The sequence below is a fragment of the Scomber scombrus genome, chromosome 1 (genome assembly GCF_963691925.1).
Source record: "Scomber scombrus chromosome 1, fScoSco1.1, whole genome shotgun sequence".
NCBI lineage: Eukaryota > Metazoa > Chordata > Actinopteri > Scombriformes > Scombridae > Scomber > Scomber scombrus.
In genome coordinates, this window is record NC_084970.1 from 35,374,311 (window position 1) to 35,401,832 (window position 27,522).

General features: G+C 41.6%; 1 protein-coding gene across 2 annotated transcripts; it reads left to right on the forward strand.

The window, feature by feature from the left end:
- On the forward strand, positions 1 to 27,308 carry LOC133982448 (circadian-associated transcriptional repressor-like). Of its 2 annotated transcripts, none has more exons than XM_062421536.1 (5): positions 1 to 519; positions 6,403 to 6,478; positions 12,345 to 12,423; positions 21,746 to 21,860; positions 25,521 to 27,308. In XM_062421536.1, the coding sequence occupies exons 1-5, from the start codon at positions 40 to 42 to the stop codon at positions 25,947 to 25,949; spliced, it is 1,179 nt and encodes a 392-aa protein (XP_062277520.1). In that variant the 5' UTR covers positions 1 to 39; the 3' UTR covers positions 25,950 to 27,308. The 2 variants fall into 2 exon arrangements, with proteins under 2 accessions (XP_062277520.1, XP_062277591.1); XM_062421607.1 differs by having other exon boundaries at positions 25,524 to 27,308.
- The last annotated feature ends 214 nt before the right edge of the window (positions 27,309 to 27,522 follow it).

Sequence of the window (27,522 nt, forward strand, 5' to 3'; positions counted from 1 at the left end):
CGTGATGCTCTCTGCTAGCTGATGATATAACTTGTTACCATGTCGACGTCAGACTCGGATTACTCCATTGACTGGCTCGCCAGCGACGAGGACGACTGCGTCAGCCCCGACAGATTGAGTCCTCAGCAGGCAGACGCTCCACCTGCGCCGTCGTCATCATCATCATCATCTTCATCATCATCATCATCATCGTCGTCGAAATCAACCACATCGTTAAGAGAATCTCCATCGAGCTGCTTCCTCTCCGCATCGACTCAGAGGAGGAGGAGGAGGAGTGACTGTAAAGATGGAGGTTGCTGCGGAGGCGGCGGCGCTGACTCTCCCCCCGCCGCCGCCGCCGTCGCCATGGAGACGCCGGCGGCGGTCAGTCCGGTTCAGGGATTTACCTCCGTTTGTACGCAGCAGCAGCAGCAGCAGCAGACGCTTCGTGTGGACAGGAAGAGAACACGCAGCGCTGCTTTAGACGAACTCTGTGAAAAACGTCAACCAGACACTGAAAATCAACTGTTCTCGCAAAAGGTGAGAAGTTCTTCCTCTCGAGTTATAACTGATAAAAACACACACAGACACTATCACACCTCATCATCACTCACCCTGTCACAATAGTTATACACTTATCGTACATTAACGTAACTATCAGCATCGTCACTTATCGTATGATGCATGGACATGACCTTTGACCTCAGTATCACATTAGCAGCTAAGAGGCTATTCATGTCACATTGGCTAAGTGAGTAGTGTCCTCCATACCTCACTGTGCTCGTCCTGAGTGGAGACTGCAGAAGAGTTAAAGGTAGGGGCTGCATGGGCGATATGGACAAAATCAAGTATCACGATATATTTGACCAAATACCTCGATATCGATATTGCAACGATAATGTAGGAGGAAGGAATAAAGGAAGGAAAGGAGGGAGGAAAGAAGGAAGAAGGAAGAAAAGGAGGGAGGAAGGAATAAAGGAAGGAAAGGAGGGAGGAAGGAAGGGAGTGAAGGAAAGAAGGAAGGGAGGATGTAGGAAAGAAGGAAGGAAGGTAGGAGGGAAGGAGGGAGAAAGGAAAAGAGGAAGGGAGGAAAGAAGGACAGAGGAAAGAAGGAAGGGAGGAAGGTAGGGGGGAGGAAAGAAAGAGAGAAGGAGGGAGGGAGGGAGGAAAGAAAGAAAGTAAGTAGGGAAGAAAGGGGGATGGAGGAAGGAAAGAAGGAAGGGAGGAAAAAGAGAGGAAGGAAAGAAAGAGAAGGAGGGAGGAAGGAATAAAGGAAGGAAAGGAGGGAGGAAGGAAGGGAGGAAAGGAAAGAAGGAAGGGAGGATGTAGGAAAGAAGGAAGGAAGGTAGGAGGGAAGGAGGGAGAAAGGAAAAGAGGAAGGGAGGAAAGACGGACAGAGGAAAGAAGGAAGGGAGGAAGGTAGGGGGGAGGAAAGAAAGAGAGAAGGAGGGAGGGAGGAAAGGAGGAAGGGAGGAAGGTAGGGGGGAGGAAAGAAAGAGAGAAGGAGGGAGGGAGGAAAGAAGGAAGGGAGGAAGGTAGGGTGGATGAAAGAAAGAGAGAAGGAGGGAGGGAGGAAAGAAAGAAAGTAAGGAGGGAAGAAAGGGGGATGGAGGAAGGAAAGAAGGAATGGAGGAAAAAGAGAGGAAGGAAAGAAAGAGAAGGAGGGAGGGAGGAAGGAAGGGAGGAATAGTCAAAACAGACGGGGTCAATTTGACCCGGTAGGACGACACGAAGATTAAATAAAAGTATAAACGAGCTTCGAGACGCATTGTCAGCATTTGACCACATATGTTTTTGTAGTGTAAATGCATCCTGGTGCATCTATAACTAGTCCCGTCATAATAACTACTTTCATTGGACGATATATTCTCACAGAAATAATCACGATAAACGATATTATTGTCATTTTAAGACCTATTTTATGTCGGTTACCATGGTGATATTGGTTCAAATGCCATACTTTCCCTATTTGAGAGGTGCCAAGTCCCTTCATAGCTTCACCGTTAATCATTAACAGCATACCTGCAGCCCACACACACACACCCAGTATCAGTTTGTAGTCATTTCCATGTTATTGTACGTTAAGTTGAATCATCGTGACGGGCGTAGACGTAACAGGAGAATGTGTCATCAGTGCAGGACGGGGCGGTTGTTGTGGTGAAAGTGCGACAATGGAGCTTCAGATATACGTGGTTGGAACATTTAGGAGAGGCTTATATCTGCAGGGTTTCTTCTTAATACTTATTAATACTTATCGGATGTTTTTTATTTCTGTTTATTAGTTCATGAAACATTTTTTATTAGCGGGGACGTTTTCGCTTCCAGCAGAAGTGACGTTAGTGCTGGGCGATTATGGCAAAAATCAAAATCACGATTAATTGAACTTTTAACCTCGATTACGATTAATGAACGATTGTGTATTTTCAGTTTCTTTAGTTTTGTATTGTCCACTGCTGCCCTCACACATGAGGATCTTTAGGGAGGGAAGATAATGATGTTTTAAGGTGTGACGCTGTGGTTAATGTCTAGTTTACTTGATTAGAACTATGTAAAGATCATGGTTTGGGTTCAAATCATCACTGGAGACAAGTTTTCTAATTCCTTAACCTTTGTGTCGTCCTAACCCTGTTTTGACTGTTCCTTCTTTCCTCCCTTCCTTCTCTCCTCCCTTCCTTCCCTTCCTTCTTTCCTTCTTCCCTCCCTCCTTCTCTCTTTCTTTCCTTCCTCTCTCTTCCTCCTTCCGTCCTTCCTTCCTCCCTTACTCTTTTCCTTTCTCCCTCCTACCTTCCTTCCTTCTTTCCTCCCTCCTTCCCTCCTACCTTCCTCCTTCCTTTCCTTCCTTCCTCCTTCCTTCCTTCCTTCATTCCTTCTTTCCTTTCCTCCCTTCCTTCTTTCTTCCTCCCTTCCGTCCTTCTTTCCTCCCTCCCTCCTACCTTTCCTTCCTTCCTTCCTTCCTTCCTTCCTTCCTTCCTTCCTTCCTTCCTTCTTTCCTTTCCTCCCTTCCGCCTTTCCTTCTTTCTTCCTCCCTTCCTTCCTCCTTTCCTTCCTTCCTTCCTTCCTTCCTTCCTTCCTTCCTTCCTTCCTTCCTTCCTTCCTTCCTTCCTTCCTTCCTTCCTTCCTTCCTTCCTTCCATCCTTCCTTCCTTCCTTCTTTCCTTTCCTCCCTTCCTCCTTTCCTTCCTTCTTCCTCCCTTCCTTCCTCATTTCCTTCCTTCCTCCCTCCTTTCCTTCCTTCTTCCTCCCTTCCTTCTTCCTCACTTCCTTCCTCCCTCCCTCCTTTCCTCCCTTCCTCCCTTCCTTCCTCCCTTCCTCCCTTCCTTCCTTTACTCGAGGACAACAGGAGGGTTAAAGATATGCAACCTTTGCTGTCATGGCAACAGTGAACACCACGATTAATTGACATGAGCAAGATTAAGTCGATTAGAGTTTCTAAATGTCGGTTTCGATTAATTGCCTTAAGTGACGTTAACGAATCATCATAATAGAAACACTTGTGAACGTTGATGAGATCAGCTGAGCTTTAGGTTAATAACAGAGTGAGACTCTGCCACACTCTTCACTATCTTCACCCTGAATCACTCAACATCAACATCATCTTTCGGTGGTGTAAACTTCCTTCCTGTAGAAGATTGAATAAAATTAGACGACCGAGCTTCAGATATCAGCTGCGTAGAATCAGAGAGTGAGAGCTTCCTTTCACACTATGTGGTCAGAAGTATGAAGACAACCAAACTCAACTGAATGGTTATTCTTATTATTAGTGATTCATCTGTTGTGAATGTACGTAATCTGTAATAAATTGTCAGAAAATTATGAAAGATGTCGATCAAAAGTCCAAGATGACGTCTTCGAATGTGTTTTTATGGACATTTCACAACATAAAGATCTTAAGTTTAGTGTCACAGAGGAAAATATTCACATTTAAGAAGCTTAAATCTTAAAAGTAATTGAAGAGTCAGCTCTAAACTGATCATGTGATTGATTTTCTGTCTCTCTCTCTCTTTCTCTCTCTATTTCTCTCTCTATTTCTCTCTCTCCCTCTCTGTCTCACTCTCTCTCTCTTTCGCTCTGTCTCTCTATTTCTCTCCCTCTCTCTCTCTCTCTTTCTCTCTCTCCCTCTCTCTCTCTGTCTCTCTCTCTCTCTCTCACTCTCTCTCTCTCTCTGTCTCTCTCTCTCTCTCTTTCTCTCTCTCCCTCTCTCTCCCTCTCTCTCTCTCTGTGTCTCCCTGTCTCACTCTCTGTCTCTCTCTCTCTCTTTCTCTCTCTGTCTCTCTCACTCTCTGTCTCTCTCTCTGTGTCTCCCTGTCTCTGTCTCTCTCTCTTTCTCTCTCTGTCTATCTTTTTCTCTATCTCTCTCTCTCTCTCTCTCTCTCTCTGTCTCTCTCTCTCTCTCTCTCTCTCTCTCTCTCTCTCTCTCTCTCTCTCTCTCTCTCTCTCCCTCTCTCTCTCTCTCTCTCTCTCTCTCTCTCGAGCAGGTGTGAATGATTTTATTTATTTAGTTATTTATCTTAATTTACCGTTGCCATGGAGAAGCAGTGAGACAGATGGGCCATGTCTGGTATCTCTCCATATTTACACTCCTCCATTTTGCTGGTGATGATAGAAAAAGGATTCAGAGGTTTCACGTAACCGCTTCACTGCAACAATATGTTGTAAAAGTCGAGTTAGTAAAAGTAGAAGAGGTTAAAGTGAACAAAGACGAGAGGTTTAGAGGTTAAACCGGCTACTTTACAACCTAACAGAGAAGCTAACTTTACTCTCAGACCTGACGGAGCTCTGTGGACTTTTCTTATAAACAAACAAAAGTTATTTTTAACGTTCAAGTGTTTCTCAACGAGACAGACTGTGTGTTTCCTGGAGGTCAAACTAAAGTGTTGGCTCAATATCCTTCCTATATAAAACATTTTAAAAGCCGATACTTTAAAAAACAACATCACCTACAGTTATGTTTACCTGCAGATTACTGTAATAGTGTGAAAGCATCGACTGTGAACTGTGCATCTGCTGTAAATCTGCACAAAACAAACAAAAAACTGCTCCATTGCACAACTAGAAGTCCACAGAGTGACTTTTTAAAATGAATCATGCTGCTATGTATTCAACACGGAGGCTTCGTCATGTTGTAAACTTTCCTTCCCACCAAATTAGAAGCAAACTATCATCAAAAATATGATTAAAATCTGTATCTGAGGCTGCAAAACCATGAAAAAAACAAACCTACGATCCAAAATAAGGCTGCAACTAATAAATATTTAATTATTGATGAATCTGTTGATTATTTACTGGAGTAATCCAATGTTTAAATCTATGAAAACAATTAATAATAAACCCTTTTAGAATTTCTTAGACTTATGGTGAAAATATAAATATATATATATGATTATAAATAAGCACATCTACCTGCAGATTACTGTACTAGTGTGAAAGCATCGACTGTGCTTCTGTAAATGTGCACAAAACAAACAAAAATGAGACAGAAACTGCTCCATTGCACAACTAGAAGTCCACAGAGTGACTTTTTAAAAATGAAACATGCTGCTATGTTTCTCCATGTTGAAAACTTTCCTTCCCAGCAAACTGCAGTTTCTCCTTCCACAGTAGCAGGAAATGATCCAGAAGTCAGTTTACACTTTGAATGAAAGAGGAATTAAAGGAGCTTCTTCTTCTTCTTCTTCTTCTTCTTCTTCTTCTGCTCCTCAGCTAATGGCTTTAATCTGAAGGTACTTTAAAGAAATCAATAACAGATCTGCACATAAGTGAAATCAAAACTACCTCTCTTAATGATAAAGTAGCTGCGGGGAGGCGTCTAACATCAGCGTGAGAGGATGTGACGGTGCCAGTGTTGCAGGTCAGTCTGGTGATATCTGTCTGTGAGGGAGAGGAAGGAGGCGGCGGCGGCGAAGGCGAAGGTAGCGGGGCGACAGCTCGGCGAGACGAGACACGTGTGAAGTCGTTGATCGCTATCAGTTTCTCCACGAGCTTGTGTCAGCTGTTAATGGCTCCACTCTCTCTCTCTCTCTCTCTCTCTCTCTCTCTCTCTCTCTCTCTCTCTCTCTCTCTCTCTCTCTCTTTTTTACCTTCAGCTGTAACACGAAACACGACACTAATGGCATCAAATGAGGGAGCGCGGGTGTAAACGGGCGATCAGTCACTCGGCTGTAAATCAATACGACCGTCACCAAATGAGAGATTGAAGGAATTTCAGACACACACACACACACACACACACACACACACACACACACACACACACATGCCGCTCATTACATCCACTGAGGTCTGACTTATGCAATCTTCGTGTGTGTGTGTGCAGTTTTTTAGTAAAGCCGTAAGCAACGCTCCACTTAAGTAGCTATTAGAAAAGCACTTTACTTGGTGCAGAGCTGATTGCATGAATGTTAACTCCATTATCTGTCCCACACAGTGCACGGAGCTGCAGTGCTACGTCCGGCCGCTGTCGTCCATCCTGCACGGCTTGAGATCAGGCAGGTACTCTGAACGTAAGTGTCTCTAAAATCCCCCCCCTGATCCTTTTCCTGGAAATGTGCCGCTCCGCTCTGCAGCTCAGCGGCAGGTTGGTTAATGGACACACTTTGTTCAGATCAAACTGCTAAAAGATAATAAACACGTCATGCTGGGAGTCAAAGTGGGATGATTACTTCACTGGATGTTCTCCTGAATCAGACTAACACTCAGTATTTTTAGCAGCCTGATGATGCTGGTAGGCTGGTTTTTTATTCTCCTAGTTAAAATTTAAAGCACAAACAAGACTTAAAACTATTTAACCACAGTTGTACTTCTGTGCAAAACTGTTTATTTAAAGCTAAAATCAAACCTCAGCTGTCCAAATGAGTCAAATCAAGTAGATATCGTTTAAATATAGTGATTTTTTTTCCTCAATCAGCCCAAAACTGAGTATTTTTAACAGCCTGGTGATGGTGGTTGGTTGGGTAGTTTGGTAGTTGCATGGATGGTTTTCATTCTCCTAGTTAAAATTTAAAGCACAAATCTGTCTTAAAACAATAAAACCACAGTTGTACTTCTGTGCAAAAATGTTTATTTGAAGTTAATATCAAACCTCAGCTGCCTAAATGAGTCAAATCAAGTAGAAAACGTTTAAATTTAATATTTTTTAGGGCCAATTTTTCCCCCAAATCAGACTAACACTGAGTATTTTGAGCAGCTTGGTGATGGAGGTTAGTTGGTTGGTCGGTTATTCCAACATTTTGTACCAGACTGAAACATCTGGACTGTTTTGGATGGTTTTTATTCTCCCAGTTAAAATTTAAAGCACAAATCTGTCTTAAAACAATTTAACCACAGTTGTTGTTCTGAGCAAAGATGTTTTTTATTTAAAGCTTAAATCAAACCTCAGCCGTCTAAATGAGTCAAATCTGTCTTTTTTTTTGTGCCAAATTCCTTCTTTTTGTGTTACTGCAGCTCAACAAGGAAACACTGTAGAGACTGAAAGACTAGGTAAAGCAGCTGAAGCTTCAAATTAGCTTCAGATAAGCTTTTCAAATACATTTTCCCTCCATTTTTAAGTGGGCGGGTCCTCCCCAAAGATCCGACCAATCACAACGCTTCAAATTCAGGATTTCAAATTCAATTAGTCACGTTTTTAATTGTAAGAACATCGTTAAACAGCTCAGGTAACAACACAAAGACAATGATTCAAACAACATCTAACTACGTGGTTTCAACGTCCATAGCAACCACCATAGCAACGATAGAAAGCATGAAGAAAATCTGCAACAATCATCATCATATACAAAGAATATGAACATAAAACGCACTTTCTCAATAGAAATGTAATAAAAACACATTTTAATGCTAAAACTATTCTTAAAATGTTACTCCTTTCCCTTTTTTTCTTTCTTTTTCCCCCCAGACAGAAACTTTACAATCACATGACAGCACGTGCCAGATAATCGGCCTACTGGGCTCAACCAACATTAGCTCATTGATATAAACGGGTGATAAGAGCAGCATGAACCTATTAGTAGGTTAGTAGGTCCTCACTGGGCTGGTAACAGTCAGATCGGGTGTGATATCGATCTGTAGAGAGAGAGAGAGAGCGTCTGGTCCAATAGTCCAACTCTCTGTGAACATGTGCACGCTAATGTCTTCTAAATCTAACATCTAAATGGTTTTAAAATGCAGGAGCCAATAAAACTAAAGCTAGAGAAGCTGCTGATAGACCAAAAAATGATGTTGAGAGAGACGAGGAGTGAAAAACCAAACAGAAACAACACAAACAGAAGACGTGATGAGTAAATAATGAGCTAACACACATACAAACTGGCACATGTGGGTGAACTCTGACATACTATACTCAACCACGGTGTTAGACGGAAAAACAGAGTTAAAAACAGACTTTAAACACGATCAATAAATGCTCCGAAGGATCATTAAAAATTAAACTTTAACTTAAAACATACAGTAGTCAGTGTTGCCTGTAAAAACCAGCAGTATTAAGACTGGTCCAATGTTAATAGATGATTAAAATAGACTCTTCTCATTTTCCTTCAGCAAACTTAAACTCATGTAAAGACTCATTAAAACATTAAAATATTAAAAATAAAGATTCCTCAGGCTGCACTACCCAACATTAAACATGTACAGAGACATAAAATCATTTACAGATGTAATAAAAGCTGATTCAGCAGCAGGAAGTGCACACAGTCACACCTGTGCTCACTCACCTAATTATCACCTGCTCCCTCTGCTGACTTACGATGCGTTCAGGTGCTCCTCGGACGATCCGTTCTTCTGACTTCAGTGTGTTCATGAGGTTTAAAATGTGGAAACAACATAAAAGTTACAAAGAGGATGTGATGTATTTAGTGTCAGACTTGTTCCTGCAGCAGTATGTTCCCTAAAACCACCAAAATATTTCTTATGATGCATTCAGGTGCTCTACAAAGCTACAAAGAGGATGTGATGTATTTAGTGTCAGACTTCCTTAAAACCACCAAAATATTTCTTTACATGACTCTTTAAATGACTTTGATAATTAATTAAGATACTCTACGTGGACAGCAACTACCAATCACAACCGAACACCATTTTAGAAACAAAAAATTAGCAAAAATTGATGTGCAATACGTGAATGAGTATAAAGTTTATCACCATCAATCAAACATTTACTTACGTCCGCCATGTTTCTGCATATATGAAGCCAACTTTCCATAAGTCCTCTGCCAAAATCTGCAGACATTCCCAGTTGTTATTCCAGCTTGAAGGGGCGTTCATGTGAATTTTCCCTTCTGGGAACTCATTTTTCCGATTATTCTGACACCACATGAATGCCTCGAAACATATTAACTAACAATGAAAACATGATGTTCAGATTCAGATCTTAGATGAGGCTCAGCATTTAAAACACAGACTCAAATATAGAGAACATCTTCCTAAAAACAGGATAAAACAAACAGAATAAATAAGTTATATGGTACCAGAGCATTCAGAGAGAGGCACAGTGGAAATGTAAAGGTTCATTGTTGTGCTGGTTATTTTATCTGCTTGGTTAATGATTCAGGAGAACGTGTTGAATCAGGCTGTGATGTATCAGTGATTATAGTATTAGTATATAGTTTCTATTGGGAGGCAGCAAAGGTTTAGTCGTAAACTACAACAAAGAAATCCAGCTCTGTTGTTCTTTAACTTGTCCTTCCTGCATTTTCTGTAGTTTGAAAAGCTTTCATAAGTTTTCATAAAGCAGCATCGATGAGTCAGAAACAACATGTGAGACTGAGCCAAGTATCGCTAAATGTAGCTCGTCTGAACACTGAGTTCAGCCGAGGCCTGAACGAGCTCCGGTTTCATGTCCAGTCAGTCTCACAAAACACATGGAGAGACTGAACCAGACCTGATCATTTCAGACCTGTAGTTATTGTTGGTTCATTCTGGTCTGAATCAGTTTCTTTTCACACAGAAACAAATGTGACCTTCCTGCTCATGTTCCTCTCAGCTGAAGATGTTAAATACTGTATATTTATGTCATAATGAGAAAATATCTAATTACACACAGAGCATTCATCGCTACATGATTAAAGAGTGATGTGATGAATATCGGGTTTCTGCCGGTGGCTTTGTCATATTCCCTTTTTAGTTTCACTTTGAGATTCAAAAGATTTCCTCTTGATTTAATGACGTGTTCATTTAGAAATAATTAAAACTGAAACATTCACAGTTAAAAAGACTGAATGAGGCAGAGCACACACACACACACACACACACACACACACACAAACACACACACACACACACACACACACTAGAAACTACAGCGGCGGAAGAAAAAGAAAAAAGGATCAAAGAGCTCACGAGTCATTTAACATCCTTTTTAAACTAAGACTGCTTCAGAGATGAAAGCTGGGATCAAAGCGGCTCTGTTGTGCTCACAGTTTTGGTGAGATATGGACTCTAAGAACGGCCGTTTGTTCTCCTTCCTGCACGCAAACACCAATCTACCCAATGTGAGACGTTCAGTCAGGAGCCGAGTCACCGCGTTAATGCTCAGTGTGTGATTCACTCGCCACAATACAATGTGTCCCCTTTTTAAAAAGCTCCGTCACTACATATTTCATCAATTAAATAATCACCCAAAACCACACAATCAGCAGCTTATACACAGTTCTAATATTACAGCAAACCACTGCACAGCATTCCTAGAAAATTAAGAAACCAAACTTGATTTTTCATCCTGTTATTCAATTCTTTAGTTTGCAAAATTGTGAAAATGATATTAAATATTTTAGTTTAGTTTGTTTGTGACTTCTTAAAGCAACAGATTTGCTCACAGATGTTATTTAGCTCAGGTTAGTAAGATTTAAACAGGTAGTCTCATTGAGATGTGAATCTTTTTCAAGAGAGACGTGTGTACAAGAAATTCACACATCACACAACAGATAATAAATAAGTCAAACATACATTACAAATTAACAGAAACATGCAAACATGATCGACAACACACAAATACAACTTTGAAATGTCTCAAAATTTGAAAAAAAAGGAAAAAATTACCTCAAAAGGAGTCTAAAGTGACGTCTTGAGTATAAATGATACTAGCTACTCTTTCTCGGGTCAACATGGATCATATACATCAGTACACACACAGGTTCATACAAGAAAAATATATGATTACGTCATCAAGAAAGAAACATCTACATATATCTCCTCTCTATCTAGACCAAAACACGATGGGAGGAGTTGGACATAAATTTAATGATCCACATTTTAAAGATGTAAAAAACTACCATCACTTGACTCTACAGCTGACGATGATTAGTTAGTGTCTGAAATCACTACTGAATGAACTATGTTGTGTTTATCATAAAGGGAGTAGTGAATGCGTGAATAAGGGAGTGATTACAGACGCAGCCTTTCCTTTCCAAAGCGTGTAGTAAAACATGCAAAAAAATAACATAAAAGTCTTAATCTACAGTCAGTGTTTGGTTTGTCCGTTCTGGGCTACCGTAGAAACATGATGATGCAACATGGCCAACTCATGGATGTATTATAAGAGCTGCATAGCGCGCTGCCACTCAGCTAATTTCTCCTAGTTGTCACTCGCGGTATTGCAGCTGCAGCTTAAAGCCCATTTCCCCCCATAAAGAGACGTCTGTAAAACTGCTGGCAGGACACTTTGAACTGCAGACAAACTCAATTATGACTCTTTATGTTATGAACTTTTGATCCAAGGAGGTTTTATATTTGTAAAACTTTTCTCAAGCTGAGAATAGGGATTTAAAAATGCATGACGTCATCACAACGTAAAGTCTGTGGGCGGAGTGGGAGAAACACTACTGAGCATATTCATTGTGTTGTATAACGTGGAAGTAAACTGGAAGCTAGATACTTTATTTTAATGTATGCAGCAGCCGAGCAAATCTCATAGGATTGAATGGAAAGGTCATTTTTGATTCAGTATCCAGCTCTTATAATACATCATTAGCTGGACTCTGCTCCCTCTGTAGATATAAAAGACTCTCTCTGAGCTAATAAACACAATGATTCTTATTTCCAGCTGATTTACACACCAATTAAAAACATACTTATAAATATTCTACTGTATTTCTGCCAGTTGAACCCTTTTAAAGCTCATGTCATTGGTCAAAGGTTTTCCTTCTTTTTTTTAATCATCGCATTGATTTCCTGACTTAATGAAGAGTCTGCAGACGGGCGGGTTTTTCTAATGAAGCTGCTGTTGTTTGTGGCATCAAAAGCATAAATGTGATGATCTCAACCACACAAAGCAGAGGTCATAATTGGTACCGTGCTTCAGATCCAGAGCCACGTGCCTCTTCTCCTCATGCTCACTGCTCATTTTTTTTTTTTCTTTTCTTTTCTTTCCTCCTGCAGGTCTCAGCAGTTTCCAGGAGAGCGTCGCAATGGACCGTATCCAGAGAATAATGGGGGTCCTTCAGAATCCAAACATGGGGTAAATACCTTAAATACTGTGGCAGCGTGTTGTTACCCTGCAGTAGAAACAACAGCCGGCTAGAAAATCTCCCCTGTTTGCTTTCTTCCTTCATGTGTGTGTGTGTGTGTGTGTGTGTGTGTGTGTGTGTGTGTGTGTGTGTGTTTGATCTTTTTTTTATCCCGGGCAGCCGGATCACATAGTTTAGATGGTGAAATAGTGTCCACATGTCCGATAAACAGCAGTAGAGACCCGAGAAGGCTGATTAAACACAGCCAGGAATGTTTGTGAGATGAAATACTTGCTCTTTTTTTAAACATTTATAGTTATAAATAGAAAATACCTTTAAAAAATTGCACAAAAGGGACAAAATATGCAGCAAGATTGGCTCCTTAATCCTAAAATCATTCCTTTCAAGATGCCAGTTTCTTAGTGATGTGTTTCAAGATAAGCATCAGTAAATCTACTCTGATAAAAGACGTTTTATTATAACCCGACAACTTGGTTCATAATCATCAAAATGATGAGCTTTTCTCCAGTAAAAGTCGATCTCGCCGGCAGATAAAGAACAATTTATATTCAGCTAAACAGTCAGAGAGATAAAATCAATCGTTTGGCTCTATCCATACATTTTTATGTCATTAGAAAAACCACATCAGTCAGATAAGCTTCACAGTTTAATCTGGTCTGAGCCAATAAGTCATATTTATGATGTTAGATGACTAAACTTGCCAATAATCCCCTATTTTAAAGGATAGATTCTCAATTTTTCAAGTGTTTCTTCGTATAAATAGTTGAGGACTGTGGATTTGTTCTCCATCACTGTTACGACCCTGATAATGTCTCGAAGGGAAGAGAGGAGTAACAACTGGGAAAACAGGAGAAAGAGAAGAAAACAACTGAAGTTAAAGCACAAAACCAAAGAAAAGATAATCTGAAACTCAAACACAATAAACAACAAAAAAAGGACGCTCACTTAAAAAGGAAGCAGATAAAGAGACAGCACCAAAAGGAAGGAAGGAGGGAAGAAAGGAAAGGAAAGAAGGAAGGGAGGAAGGAAAGGAAGGAAGGACAGAGGAAAGAAGGAAGGAAGGAAGGACAGAAGGAAGGAAGGAAGGGAGGAAAGAAGGAACAGTCAAAACAGACAGGGAGGACGACGCAAAGGTTAATACAATATAGAAAAATACTGAAAAGCACCATCGTCTTATCCTTTAAATGTTCTGGTACTAACTCTCTGTTCTTAATGTGAGTCTATAAAAACATCAAACAGAACCTTAAAGTTTCACACATAAAATAAAACATTAATCTCAAAAAGCTCATAGACCCGAAAATGTCTTTAATGAGCTTTAATAGCAACAAAGAGGCGCTTTTGTTTTTATTTGAACGTGGATCTACTGTTAAAACATTCATGTATTAACTTCACACACAGACTCATTTATTCTTCCTGCTGTTATATTTTCTCTTCATGAACTTTCCGCGACCTCTTAAAAAACCGTCACACACATGAAATACGACTACGAGGCCGTTATAAGAAGCCGTTTCCAGCACGGCTTCACTCATCTGGTGTTTTTTAAGTCTTTGATGCCAGATGGGAGGAGTTGGTCTCACGGAGAGGAGCACAATGTTTGACAATCACAGGAAAACATATGAAGGTTGTTTGTGATTTACAGCGAAGTCGATTCTATCAGGACGATACAGATGTTACAGATGTTCACTGCAGGCACACGAGAACTCGTGTGGATTAACCTTCCTGTCGTCCTCCCGGGTCAAATTAACCCCGTCTGCTTTGACTGTTCCTTCTTTCTTTCCTTCCTTCCTGCCGTCTGTCCTTCCTCCCTCCCTCCTTCTCTCTTTCTTTCCTTCCTCTCTCTTTCCTCCCTTCCTTCTTTCCTTCCTCCCTCCTGCCTTCTTTCCTTCCCTCCTTCCTTTCCTTCCTCCCTCCCTCCTTCTTTCCTTCCCTCATTCCTTCCTTCCTTCCTTTCCTTCCTCCCTCCCTCTTTCTTTCCTTCCCTCCTTCCTCCCTCCCTCCTTTATCTCTGTCTTTCCTCCCCCTCCCTTCCTTCTTTACTCTGTCCTTCTTTCCTTCCTTCCTCCCTTCCTCTTTTCCTTTCTCCCTCCCTCCCTCCTTCCTTCTTTCCTCCCTCCTACCTTCCTTCCTTCCTTCTTTCCTCCGTCCTTCCTTCCTTCCTTTCCTTCCTTCTTTCCTTTCCTCCTTTCCTCCCTTGCTTCCTCCCTCCTTTCCTTCCTTCCTGCCCTCCTTTCCTCTTTTCCTTCCTTCTTCCTTCCTTCTTCCATCCTCCCTCCCTTCCTTCCTCCCTCCCTCCTTTCCTTCCTTCTTCCTCCCTTCCATCCTTCCTCCCTCCCTCCCTCCTTCCTTCCTTCCGTCCTCCTTCCTTCTTTCCTTTCCTCCTTTCCTCCCTCCCTCATTTCCTTCCTTCCTTCCTTCTTCCTCCCTCCTTTCCTTCCTTCCTTCCTCCTTTCCTTCCTTCTTCCTCCCTTCCATCCTCCCTTCCATCCTTCCTTCCTTGACTCGAGGACAACAGGAGGGTTAAAACAAATGGAGGAAGAAACAGAGGTGTTTGACTCTCTGAAGGAGAGAAAGATCATTTAACTGTTAGCTTCCTATATTCTACATTTCTCTTCTAGTTTCTTTACATTTTAGACATGAAAAGTGTTTTGGAGTTGGACTAATGCTGTTGATACTTAACATAATGAAAATCTCATGCACACTAATAACATTTTTTTTTTAACACACATTTTTCTTGCATAAATAAATGTGATGAAGTATCTGAGTAAAAAAGCGTCTAGACATGAAACATAAACTTTTATTATTAGAGACGACAGTCACAGTAAATAAAACTGTTTAAGTATAATAAACATACAGTTATTGCACTAAAGAAAAGTATAAATAAAGATAAACTATAATATATTTGAGTGTGAAACTTGATACATGACTTTTGGAGAGTTTGCCAGGTTGGTAATATAATCTAAACTCACAGTCCCGGATCTTTCATCAGTGTATCATCGTCTTCATCACTGTTTAGAGTTGGTTTCACTGTTATTATCAAACCCATTTTCAGCCTCTGATGAAAACCATGAAATGTGGTTGAAAGCCCCAGAAAAAGTTAGTGAGAGAAGTAAGTGAACCCTGAGTCAAACCAATTTAAATATGAATAAAAAAAGATTAAAAATGAACTTTTAACAACATTAAACCCAGAATGCAAACATCATCAGCCCCAAATATAATATATATGAATAAAAACATGATTTATATTATAATTAAAGTCTTTTTTACATCTTTGTAGCCTGATAATATATATTTTTTATGCTCGACTATCTCATTATCAATATATTAATCAATTAATGAATCAATCAGTCAAACTTTATATAGCAGCTTTCAGTTGATAATAAGATAATAAAGAAGAAGAATAAAGAAAAGGAACAAAAACAAAGGAATAAAATAGATAAGAGAAAATGAAATATAAGAGAAAACAGGAGAAAAAGTATTAAAAGTTAAAGTAAAAACTCGGTTAAAATAGATTTCAGCTCAAGTTTCTTTTTCCTCTGAAAGAAAACGTTCATGTTTCAGATTTTAATGTTAAAAGTTTTTCGTTTCTTGCAAACTGAAAAAATGTTTATGGTGCAGAACCGTCACAGCTGAGATGATCTGTACGACACACACACACACACACACACACACACACACACACACACACACACACACACACACACACACACACACACACAGCTAACATAACGGGGCTGAAGCTGATCTGTCCACCACATGTTTAAAAAAAGATTCATTGAGAAGTTTGTGAATCATCCTGCTGAGAACAGGCAGGGATCATCATGTCCTCCTCTGTGGGAGAGATGAAACGTCCTGCATGGAAAACACAAACACTAAGTTAGTAAAGAAGGACAAGATCAGAATAATAGAGTAAAAATATGAAACATTTATGTCATAAGCATCACTTTATGACCCAAAAACATACAGAAACCTTCATTAACTCATTTTTAAAAAAATATGTTGAAACTGATGCTTATTTCCAAATCCATCAAAGTTAGTGAGAGGGAAATATCTGGATCTGTAGCTGCTAAATCAATCAAAGTGTATTTGTATTGCACTTTTCATACATAGTAAAGTAACACAAAGTGCTTTACATAGTCAAAAAAAATGATTAGAATGATGAAAATGATAATAACAGGAAGTGAGGAAACACCAGAGGTAGGATAAGAATTAAAAAATTAAGATTACCCAAATAAAATAAAAGCTAATAAAAGATTAACCCTCCTGTTGTCCTCGAGTCAAGGAAGGAAGGTAGGAAGAAGGAAGGGAGGAAGGAAGGAAGGAAGGAAAGGAGGGAGGAAGGAAGAAGGAAAAAAGGAAGGGAGGAAGAAGGAAGGAAGGAAGGAAGGGAGTAAGGAAGGAAAGGAGGGAGGAAGAAGGAAAGAAAGGGAGGAAGGAAGAAGGGAAGGAAAGAAGGAGGGAGGGAGGAAGGTAGAGGGGAGGAAAGAAAGAAAGAAGGGAGGGAGGAAAGAAAGAGATGAATGGAGGAAGAAAAGAAGGAAGGGAGGAAAGAGAGAGGAAGGTAAGGAAGGAGGGAAGGAAAGAAGGTGGGAGGGAGGAAGGAAGGACAGAAGGAAGGAAGAAAGGGGGATGGAGGAAGGAAAGAAGGAAGGGAGGAAAGAGAGAGGAAGGAAAGAAAGAGAGAAGGAGGGAGGGAGGAAGGACAGACGGAAAGAAGGAAGGGAGGAAAGAAGGAACAGTTAAAACAGCCGGGGTCAATTTGACCCGGGAAGACGACACGAAGGTTAATATAATATAATAATGAAATAATAAAATAACGTCACTATAAAATAAAGTGTGTAAAACCAGAAATGTGAGGAGAGATTATTAAAAAGATGTTTTTAGTTGCTGCTTTTCTTTAAAACCAGTAAAGTCTTAAAGAGACAGGAGCTAAAACAGCCTGTTAATAGACAGAGGCTGAACTGAGGCGCTGCATAAAGGACCAGTAGAAGATAAATAAGGAGTTTTTAACTGGACATCATGTAAATATATTCCAGTAGAGACACAGATTATTAATATAGAAGAAGGAGATGTGGAGAATATGAGTCCTTTTATATTGAAATACAGATTACAGCTGCTAAAGTCCAGTACTACTAAAGGTCAGACGTTTCATTGCCACAGATGATGCAACTCTGTGTGTGTGTGTGTGTGTGTGTGTGTGTGTGTGTGTGTGTGTGTGTGTGTGTGTGTGTGTGTGTGTGTGTGTGTGTGTAAAACCAGACATAAAAAGTGTTGCGTTATGAAGAGGAAAACAATCACGATATTTAAAAAAAAAAAGAAAAGAATAAAAAGTAGTAAAACAGGCTTTAACCTTTGTGTCGTCATCCCGGGTCAAATTGACCTCGTCTGTTTTGACTGTTCCTTCTTTCCTCCCTTCCTTCCCTCCTCCCTTCCTCTTTTCATTTCTCCCTCCTACCTTCCTTCATTCTTTCCTCCCTTCCTTCTTTCCTTCTTTCTTCCTCCCTTCATTCCTCCTTTCCTTCCTTCCTTCCTTCCTTCCTTCCTTCCTTCCTTCCTTCCTTCCTTCCTTCCTTCCTTTCTTCTTTCCTTTCCTTCCTTCCTCCCTTCCTTCTTCCTTCCTTCCTTCCTTCCTTCCTTCCTGTCCTCCCTTCCCCCTTTCCTTCTTCCTTCCTTCCTTCTTCCTTCCTTCCTCCCTTCATTCCTCCCTTCCTTCTTCCTCCCTTCCTTCCTCCCTCCTTTCCTTCCTTCCTTCCTTGACTGGAGGACAACAGGAGGGTTAAAACAAAAGATAAAAAGACAAAATGAATAAATATAATAAAGTTAAACTGAAAGCCATGCTAGTCTCCGGCAGGTAGCGTACAGTAAAGCTGCATTTACAGCTGAAATAAAGAAAAAAAGACACACACACACACACACACACACACACACACACACACACACACACACACACACACAGAAAAAAAAAATCAGGTCATCAGTTTCCTTTCGCTAGCCAAGAGTCTGACCCACTTTCTTTAACACAAACAGAGAACATACGGTACTTTTTTTATTTCCGTTTGACACATAAAAGTGACGTGTGGGCTGTGAAGTGAACGTCTATGTTAAACACATCTGAAGGTAGGACCACACACACATTTAGGAAGGAAGGAGCGCTGCAGTGTAGGTGGCATTAAATATACCTCTGATTTAATGTGTGTGTGTGTGTGTGTGTGTGTGTGTGTGTTGTGAAGTCATGGATGGTGTGTGTGTGTGTGTGTGTGTGTGTGTGTGTGTGTGTGTGTGTGTGTTGTGAAGTCGTGGATGGTGTGTGTGTGTGTGTGTGTGTGTGTGTGTTGTGAAGTCATGGATGGTGTGTGTGTGTGTGTGTGTGTGTGTGTGTGTTGTGAAGTCATGGATGGTGTGTGTGTGTTGTGAAGTCATAGAGGGTGTGTGTGTGTGTGTGTGTGAGAGTGTGTTTTGAAGTCATGGATGGTGTGTGTGGTTGTGTGTGTGTGTGTGTGTGTGTGTGTTGTGAAGTCATGGAGGGTGTGTGTGTGTGTGTGTGTGTGTTTTGAAGTCATGGATGGTGTGTGTTGTGAAGTCATAGAGGGTGTGTGTGTGTGTTTGTGTGTGTGTGTGTTGTGAAGTCATGGATGGTGTGTTTGTTTGTGTGTGTGTGTGTGTGTGTGTTGTGAAGTCATGGATGGTGTGTGTGTGTGTTTGTGTGTGTGTGTTGTGAAGTCATGGATGGTGTGTTTGTTTGTGTGTGTGTGTGTGTGTGTGTTGTGAAGTCATGGATGGTGTGTGTGTGTGTGTGTGTGTGTGTGTGTGTGTGTGTGTATGTGTGTGTGTTGTGAAGTCATGGATGGTGTGTGTGTGTGTGTAAAACTAGACATAAAAAGTTGTGTTATAAAGAGGAAAACAATCAGGATATTAAAAACACTAGAATAAAAATGTTGTGTGTGTGTGTGTGTGTGTGTGTGTGTGTGTGTGTGTGTGTGAGGAAAGTGTTTCCGAGTCGTTCTTCATCAGAACGTACTGGATGTTTCTGGACGCTTGTTTCCTGTTTGGCAGAATGAGTCGTTGAAGTTAAGACGAGGAGAAAACAACATGGCAGCTAATCAGGGCTGTTGTATGTTTCGCCTATTTTAACCCAGATGGATATAAATACAGCAGTATAGTCTACCTTCATCTTGCCAAATAGTGACCCAGCATTGATGTATGGGGGAAATTAGATTATAACTCATTTACAACTGTTAATTAATGGTTTATTAAGTGTGTAAAATCTAATTAATGACTCACTTACAACCTTTTATGAATCCTTTATAAGGGGAGTAAGTGGTACTGTAATCTGAATCATTTGAAGTAGGGCAATATATATCGATATTATAGCAATATATTGATTTATATTGAATCAAATTGACCTCGTCTGTTTTGACTGTTCCTTCTTCCCTCCTTCCTTCCCTCCTCACTTCCTCTTTTCCTTTCTCCCTCCTACCTTCCTTCATTCTTTCCTCCCTCCCTCCTACCTTCCTCCCTCCTTTCCTTTCCTTTCGTTCCTTCTTTCTTCCTCCCTTCTTTCTTCCTCCCTTCCTTCCTTCCTTCCTCCCTCCTTTCCTTCCTTCTTTCCTTTCCTTTACTCCCTTCCTTCTTTCCTTTCCTCCCTTCCTTCCTCCCTCCTTTCCTTCCTTCCTTCCTTTCCTTCTTTCTTCCTCCCTTCATTCCTCCTTTCCTTCCTTCTTCCTTCCTTCCTTCCTTCTTTCCTTTCCTCCCTTCATCGTTTCCTTCTTTCTTCCCCCCTCCTTTCCTTCCTTCCTTCTTCCTTTCCTTTCCTTCCTTCCTCCTTTCCTTCTTTCTTCCTCCCTTCATTCCTCCTTTCCTTCCTTCTTCCTTCCTTCCTTCTTTCCTTTCCTCCCTTCATCGTTTCCTTCTTTCTTCCTCCCTCCTTTCCTTCCTTCTTCCTCCCTTCCTCCCTTCCTCCTTCCTTCCTTCCTTCCTTCCTCCTTTATAAGGGGAGTTTGATTTTAAAGTGGTACTGTAATCTGAATAATTTGAAGTAGGTTAATATATATCGATATTATAGCAATATATTGATATGAGACTAGATATCATCTTAGGTATAGGATATCGTAATATCGCGATATGGTGGATAAGTGTTGTCTTTTCCTGGTTTTAAAGGCTGATAGGAGCTAAAACAGCCTGTTAATAGACAGAGGCTGAACTGAGGCGCTGCATAAAGGACCAGTAGAAGATAAATAAGGAGTTTTTAACTGGACATCATGACAAGATATTCCAGTAGAGACACAGAATATTAATATAGAGATGGAGATGTGCAGAATATGTCCTATTTTTAATATAAAAATACAGATTATAGCTGCTTTAAATATGATAAAGTTAAACTAAAGGTTCAGATGTTTTATTAGCAGAGAGTTGAATCATCTCATGTGTTTGATACTATTACATGGTGTCTGTGTGTGTGTGTGTGTGTGTGTGTGTGTGTGTGTGTGTGTGTGTGTGATGCGATGCTGCCCTGGCTCAAATAGTTGTTTTTTAAATCCAACTCATGGCTGTGAGCAGGTGGGCGGAGCCTCGGCGGGCCGCTCCAGGGCTTACTGCTCTATTTATAGCCTGTGAATGGAAGGAACGAGGGCCTTCCCCCGCTGCCACGTGTGGGCTGCAGCCCGCGTGTGTCTGTGTGTCTGTGTGTCTGTGTGTGTGTGTGTGTGTGTGTGTGTGTGTGTGTGTGTAAAGCAGTGCCGCAGCAGCAGCTCGCCGCGGTCACATTTCTCATGTGGAACTGAACATGCTCTACTCTCCTTCCTCCGTACATGTCATGTGATCCCTCGTATAGATAGCATCACACAGACGGCGAGGAATGCAAATATACAACACACACACACACACACACACACACACACACACACACACACACACACACACACACACCCATACTCCCCCCCCCCCCCCCCCCCCCCTCGGGCTTTTTATTTATTCAGTCTTTGTGCTATTTCATGATGTCCACCAATCAGATGGAGCCAGAGTGCTGAATGTGTTGGCAGAGGCTTTATAAGGCTTATGTAATGGCCATTGGCGAGACATCCCTAAGCCATCTGAGCTGCAGGGCGGCTCGTCTCCGACTCTGTAATCTGCAGCCGAAAAAACTCCACCCCCCCCCCCCCTCCCCACCCCCACCCCCGTGTTCATGTTCAAATGTGAGATTCAGTCTGAAGCAACACATGACTTCACCTTGTGTCCCGTCAGAAGCACGTCACTCACCATCATCATCCTCATCATCACCTTCTTTTAAGGCTTCTTCTTCTTCTTCTTCTCTTCCAGCGGACGCTTCCTCAGCATTATTCTGAAAATAGAGGAGATGCTCCAGAGCTGGTTCCCCCACATCAAACCAAATCTGACCCCGAGAGACGACAGCACTCCGGCTAAGAAGCAAAAGGTAAATACAGTTAGGAAGGAAAAAAAATGAGAATAATAATAAAAGAAAAAAAAAGTCCTGTTTATAGAGTAATGTGACTGTGATGGTAAGAGGAGAGCCATGAATCAGATTACGTAACATCATCCTGGACGAGGACAGTGGAGGCATTAATGTATTTTTATTGGGCAGAAGGAATGGCGATGGTTTCCAACGGCAACAGTTTCACAAGCAGAGCGGAGGTCAAATAAGGATGAGGGAAAACCAGAGCGGGGGCCTCGCACTCGCACACAAGAATGTGTCGACCGCCCCCCCCCCCCGCCCCCCCCCCCGATCAATAAATCCACAATTGGAAACTAAAGCGGACCAAATTTAACCGAGGATCTGGAAGGATTCTCAGAATAGAAACCAAATAAATCATTCCTGTCGCTTCGTATTGTGGAGTTGAGATGTATTTATTAGCTTTATAAAAACAACCGTAGGTCACTCTGAGGTCTCTCTGAAGTTGACGTTTCGGGCCCGATCCCAAACATCCGCTCTCACTGACTCACACACTTATAGATTGTCAAGAAGGCTGTCAGATCAGATTGTCCAGTGCATGAAGGCTCGACTTATTTTTGGGGTATTTTTGCCTTTATTGGACATTTGGTGTCAGAGAGGCCAAACAGGAAGTAGAAAAGAGAGAAAAATGGGTTTGACATGCAACAAAGGTTCATTGCCAGACTCAAATCAGGGATGTTGTGGGTATATGTTGTGCTGTAATTACTCCATACTGCAGACGTGTTGACCCCTTCCTGACCTTTCTGTAAGTCCACAGTTCTGCAGACTTTTCCTGGAAGGGAATTACGCACAGCTCGTAGCGTTGTGACATTAAGTTGGCGTTAAAATAGGATTAACAGGAGAAGACTAGAAAGTAGCACATGAGCTTTCAGCTTGGTGTTTAGGGTAGTGGATGTATTATTAGAGCTGGTAGGGTAGAGCCACTGCTCAGCCTATTTGCTGATTTAGCCCAGTGGTCACTTGTGGTATTGCAGCTATTTTTAAAAAATCCCCCTGCGGCCCAAAAAGCATCCCCCCCCCCCATAGACCACCATTGTAAAAGAGACATCTGTTGACAGGACGCCTCGAACTGCAGACAAACTCAATTATGACTCTTTGGGCCTGATTTACTAAAGGTTTGTGTGTGTAAAAACGTGTAAATTTGACATCACCCGCAAAAAAAATGTGCAGGCTGATCTACTAACGCAGCGCATTGAGATAATACACGCTGTTCATTTAGTACGTTTACCTTAATGAATGTAATATGGGGCGTTTTTACCCCAGTGTGCAAAATACAGTGAGGAGAAAATGCAAATATGTTATTTAGCACACGCATTGTGATTTACCAAACCTGAAGGTAATGTTGCTGACGGTAACTGATAAGTTTGAAGGGCAGGTATTAACCGGCTGTTACCGTGGAGACGAGGAGACAGAGGCACAATGACTGTTTTATTAACAGCATAGACTAGAACCTGATCACATTTCATTTTGTGCTTGCAGCTTCCTGCTCGTCCAAACTCTCCATTAAACACAAAACCCCTCATTTAAATACAGCTGTCTGCACCTGTTGCACCTGTTGTCATTCACACAGTTATTCTTAGTAGATCACCTGCAAAATGCACGATAATTAAACATGCAAGCTGTTGCACTGCACACTTAATTATGTACCCTTTACTTGGGATCATAGTAAATCAGGCCCTGTGACGTCATCACAATGTAAAGTCTGTGGGCCGAGTAGAAGAAACCTTACTGCATATATTCAATGGGCTGAATAATGTGGAAGTAAACCTGGAAACTATAAACTTATGTTGGCATATGCAGCAGTAGTAGGCGCCAGTTTTGGTCCAGTATCCAGCTCTTATAATACATCCTTGGAGGGTGTTGGCACGGTTACGGCTCAATTTATAGAAACACTAGATTAATGAGGATTAAAGTTTATAGATGAACAACACAGATGTTATATTAAACACTTTTTTAATATTTTAGTCATCAATCATTTCTTTACATTTATGCTCTCGTACGATCAGATCAGCTGGATTATTTTATATGTTGGATATTAAATGCTTGTTAATACTTTAATGTTTTATGTGGTTTATATGACTGAGTGATTTTTACTATTTTAGTATTTAAATCAGCTCACTAAGAGAAACACCAACCAGTCATGTTGATAGGACAGCATCTTAGGCTCCTCGGCCGTGAGGGGGGGGGGGAAATAAAAAAGACATGAAACAAAAAAGTCCCAAACACACAAATCGTACGCGACGTGTTTTGGCGTCGTCAAGGTAACGTGATATGTTTGGAGCTCTTGTAGCCTCTCGAACTCAAAACACTAAGGAGGTGACGTTGGTTGAGTCTCTGAGGCTTCAGGGTTAAACGGGGGACACTGGGATTGAACCCCAGATAAACTAAAACTAATCAGCTGTTCTTTTGAGTCTTGAAGCTCAAAACCTTTTAGCTGATTCGTCCCTTTTTGACCACTGATGACTCATTTCCTTCTCCTTCTCATGCTATTCTCAGAGATTTCTTGTAATAACCACAGACCACTTTATCATTTTATCACAAACAACTCTGCTTTGTTTCCTTTTTTCTTGGTAAAAACAAAAAAAGACAAGAAAAAGATGACTGGATGGAAAATGTGAAAATACAATTTCTGAGAAAAACTTGATGTCTGTTCTTTGAAATCGAAGCTGAAAGATTTTCTGTTTGCTGCAACTTCTTTCTTCCACTGTATTCGAGACTTTTTATTCATATTTCACACTGAAATGTAATTTTTAATCTTTTTCTTAAGTCCTAAAAAACTTCAAAAGACTTCAGTCGTGCAGCTTTCTAAAACATTGTGTAGTTAATCAAATTACGCAGATAAAAATGATGTGAAGTGAGTCTGAAGCGTTAGGGCAGGGGTGCCAAACATGAGAACCGTGGGCCAGAACCGGTCCACTAAGGGATCCAATCCGGCCCGCTGGATAATTTTGCAAAATATGAAAATTGCAGAAAAGTAATTCTAATATTTCTGCTGCTTTTCAACCCTGACCAGAATATAATTGTCTGAAAAAAAACTATGAATACATTATTCTCATATTTAAACCATTTATATACTGAACACACCAAATGTTGTCACTCAAAGTAAAGTAATAATATATAATATATATTATTTATAGGTTATTATGCAATGGTTTTACTGGTCCGGCCCACTAGAGATCAAACTGGGCTGCATGTGGTCCTAAACCTTTGTATCGTCCTCCCGGGTCAAATTGACCCCGTCTGTTTTGACTGTTCCTTCTTTCCGTCCTCATCCCCCTTTCTTCCCTCATTCCATTCTTTCCTCCCTCCCTCCTTCTTTCTTTCCTCCCCCCTACCTTCCTCCCTTCCTTCCTTCCTTCCTCTGTCCTTCTTTCCTACCTTCCTCTTTTCCTTTCTCCCTCCTACCTTCCTTCCTTCTTTCCTACGTCCTCCCTCCCTTCCTTCCTCCCTCCTTTTCTTCCTTCTCCCTTCCTTCCCCCTTTCCTTCCTTCTTCCTCCCTTCCTTCCTTGACTCGGGGGCAACAGGAGGGTTAAACTAAAATGAGTGTAACACTCTTGTTTTACTGTTTTTTTTATGTGTGTTTGTGATGCTGAAGCTAACGTTGTCTTTCTTTTCTCCTCCAGCAGCATCACTGCAGCGCTTCCCCTCCTCCATCCTCTCCGGCGCCGCTCTGCTCCTCAGACTCTGCAGCATCTTTCTCAACCTCCACCCACCTCAAATGGTTTCACACCTCGCCCATCTGCTCCCTGAAAACGCCCGAGTCGACGCTGAACCGGCCTGCAGCCGCCGCCGCCGCCTCCGCGATCCCCGCCCCCGCCTCCTCCCCTCTTCCAGCCCGCTGCAGCCGGGAAGCGACGCAGGACAACGCCGTCTCCTCCAGCACCGACTCCCTCACGCGCCGCCTCAGCAGCAGCAGCAGCAGCAGCAACCCTCGTCCGAGCCGGGGGCCGCTTCCCTTCAAGATCAGCTCGCCGTGTTTAGAGAGGCTGCTGCAGGCGAAGGAGAGCATCATCGCACCCAGAACTGTGGGAGACGGAGGCTGGTTCTCGTGAGGAACGCCGGTGTGAGGAACGCTTCAACGTGTCAGCGGCTTTGGCAACGGATCCGAGTGAGACGGGATCTCACCTCGCCTTGCAGGCCCCCCCAAACATGGCTTCCATACAGCCCCGAAGATACAAAAAAAGGCCTTAAAAAGCATGTTTCAAAGTCTTCTAAATCTTTTTTTTTATTTTAAATCTACTGCTCGCTCAGACTTCAGGATGAGCAGAAAGAGTCCGAATGTGACAGAAATAGACAGAAATAGAAATATAAAAACATGGGAAGATTTGAGTTGTTTTTTTTTTTTTATATGACGGCTGCCTGTGTGAAGAAAACACAAACACAAACACAGGACCTCCTAGTTTGAGTTTCCACTAGATGTTGTTGAGTTGGACGGGTTTCATTCTCTAATGAGTCCAAAGTTTAAAACGATGTTGGCAGAGAAGACGAGGACGAAATATTCCCTCAACAATCGAGTGACTGAACAAATAAAAGGCAGGAATCATGAGCTCTGGGTCTGACTTCTTCTTCTTCTTCTTCTTAATAAAACGACTGTATTTATGGATCGAAACTCTACAGGAACGCACATTACACTCGAGGAGAATAAGAGGAGGAGGACTTTCATATACCTGAATACTTTGACTGTTACCTTGTTTGATCTGCTTTTGGTTTTTAATGATTCCTCTACCTCATGCTGATACCACGTCACAGTTTGACCGCAGCACCGCAGACGATCGCTGTAAAAAAAAACGCTGAATCCAAAACTTGCAAACTTTTTACAGCAGCTGAGAAAAAGTTCTTGGTTTTAGGGCTGAGTGGATAAATTAATATTACTCAAACTTGTTTCCTATACACATATATCTATCTCTACACCAATGTGTCGAAAGCATCCAAAGCCTGAATTCATTGATTGAAACAACAGTGTAGTGAAGTAATATCAAGTTATCGCTCAGCACTAAATAAACCAGAGTAACTTCAGCTCAAGCAGTCGGTAACTTTTCTCTCAGCCCTCAGAAAAAGACGTGATCCCTCGATACGAAGAATAAATAAACTGATGGATCAATGAAAAACAATTCCTCCCCAAAGTTTTCGTCTTTCACATCCTGCTTGTGTGAGTTTCAGACTGGTTAACAATTAACTGGAGACGTTGACGGGATTTCAAAAGTCTGTTTTAACCCTCCTGTCGTCCCCCCGGGTCAAATTGACCCCGTCTCTTTTGACTGTTCCTTCTTTCCTTCCTTCCTCCCTCTTTAAATGTTCCTTCGTTCTTCCCCTCCTTTCCTCTTTCTTTGCTCCCTCCTCCTTCCATACTTCTTTCCTCACTTCTTTCCTTCCTTCTCTCCTTACTTCCTTCCTCTTTTCCTCCCTCCCTCCCTCCTTACTCCTTTCCTCCCTCCCTTCCTTCCTCCTGTCATTCCTTCCAACCTTTCCTTCTCTCCTTACTTCCTTCCTCTTTTCCTCCCTCCCTCCCTCCCTCCCTTCCTTCCTTCCTTCTTTCCTCCCTCCCTCCCTCCCTCCCTCCCTCCCTCCCTCCCTCCCTCCCTCCCTCCCTCCCTCCCTCCCTCCCTTCCTTCCTTCCCCTGAGGA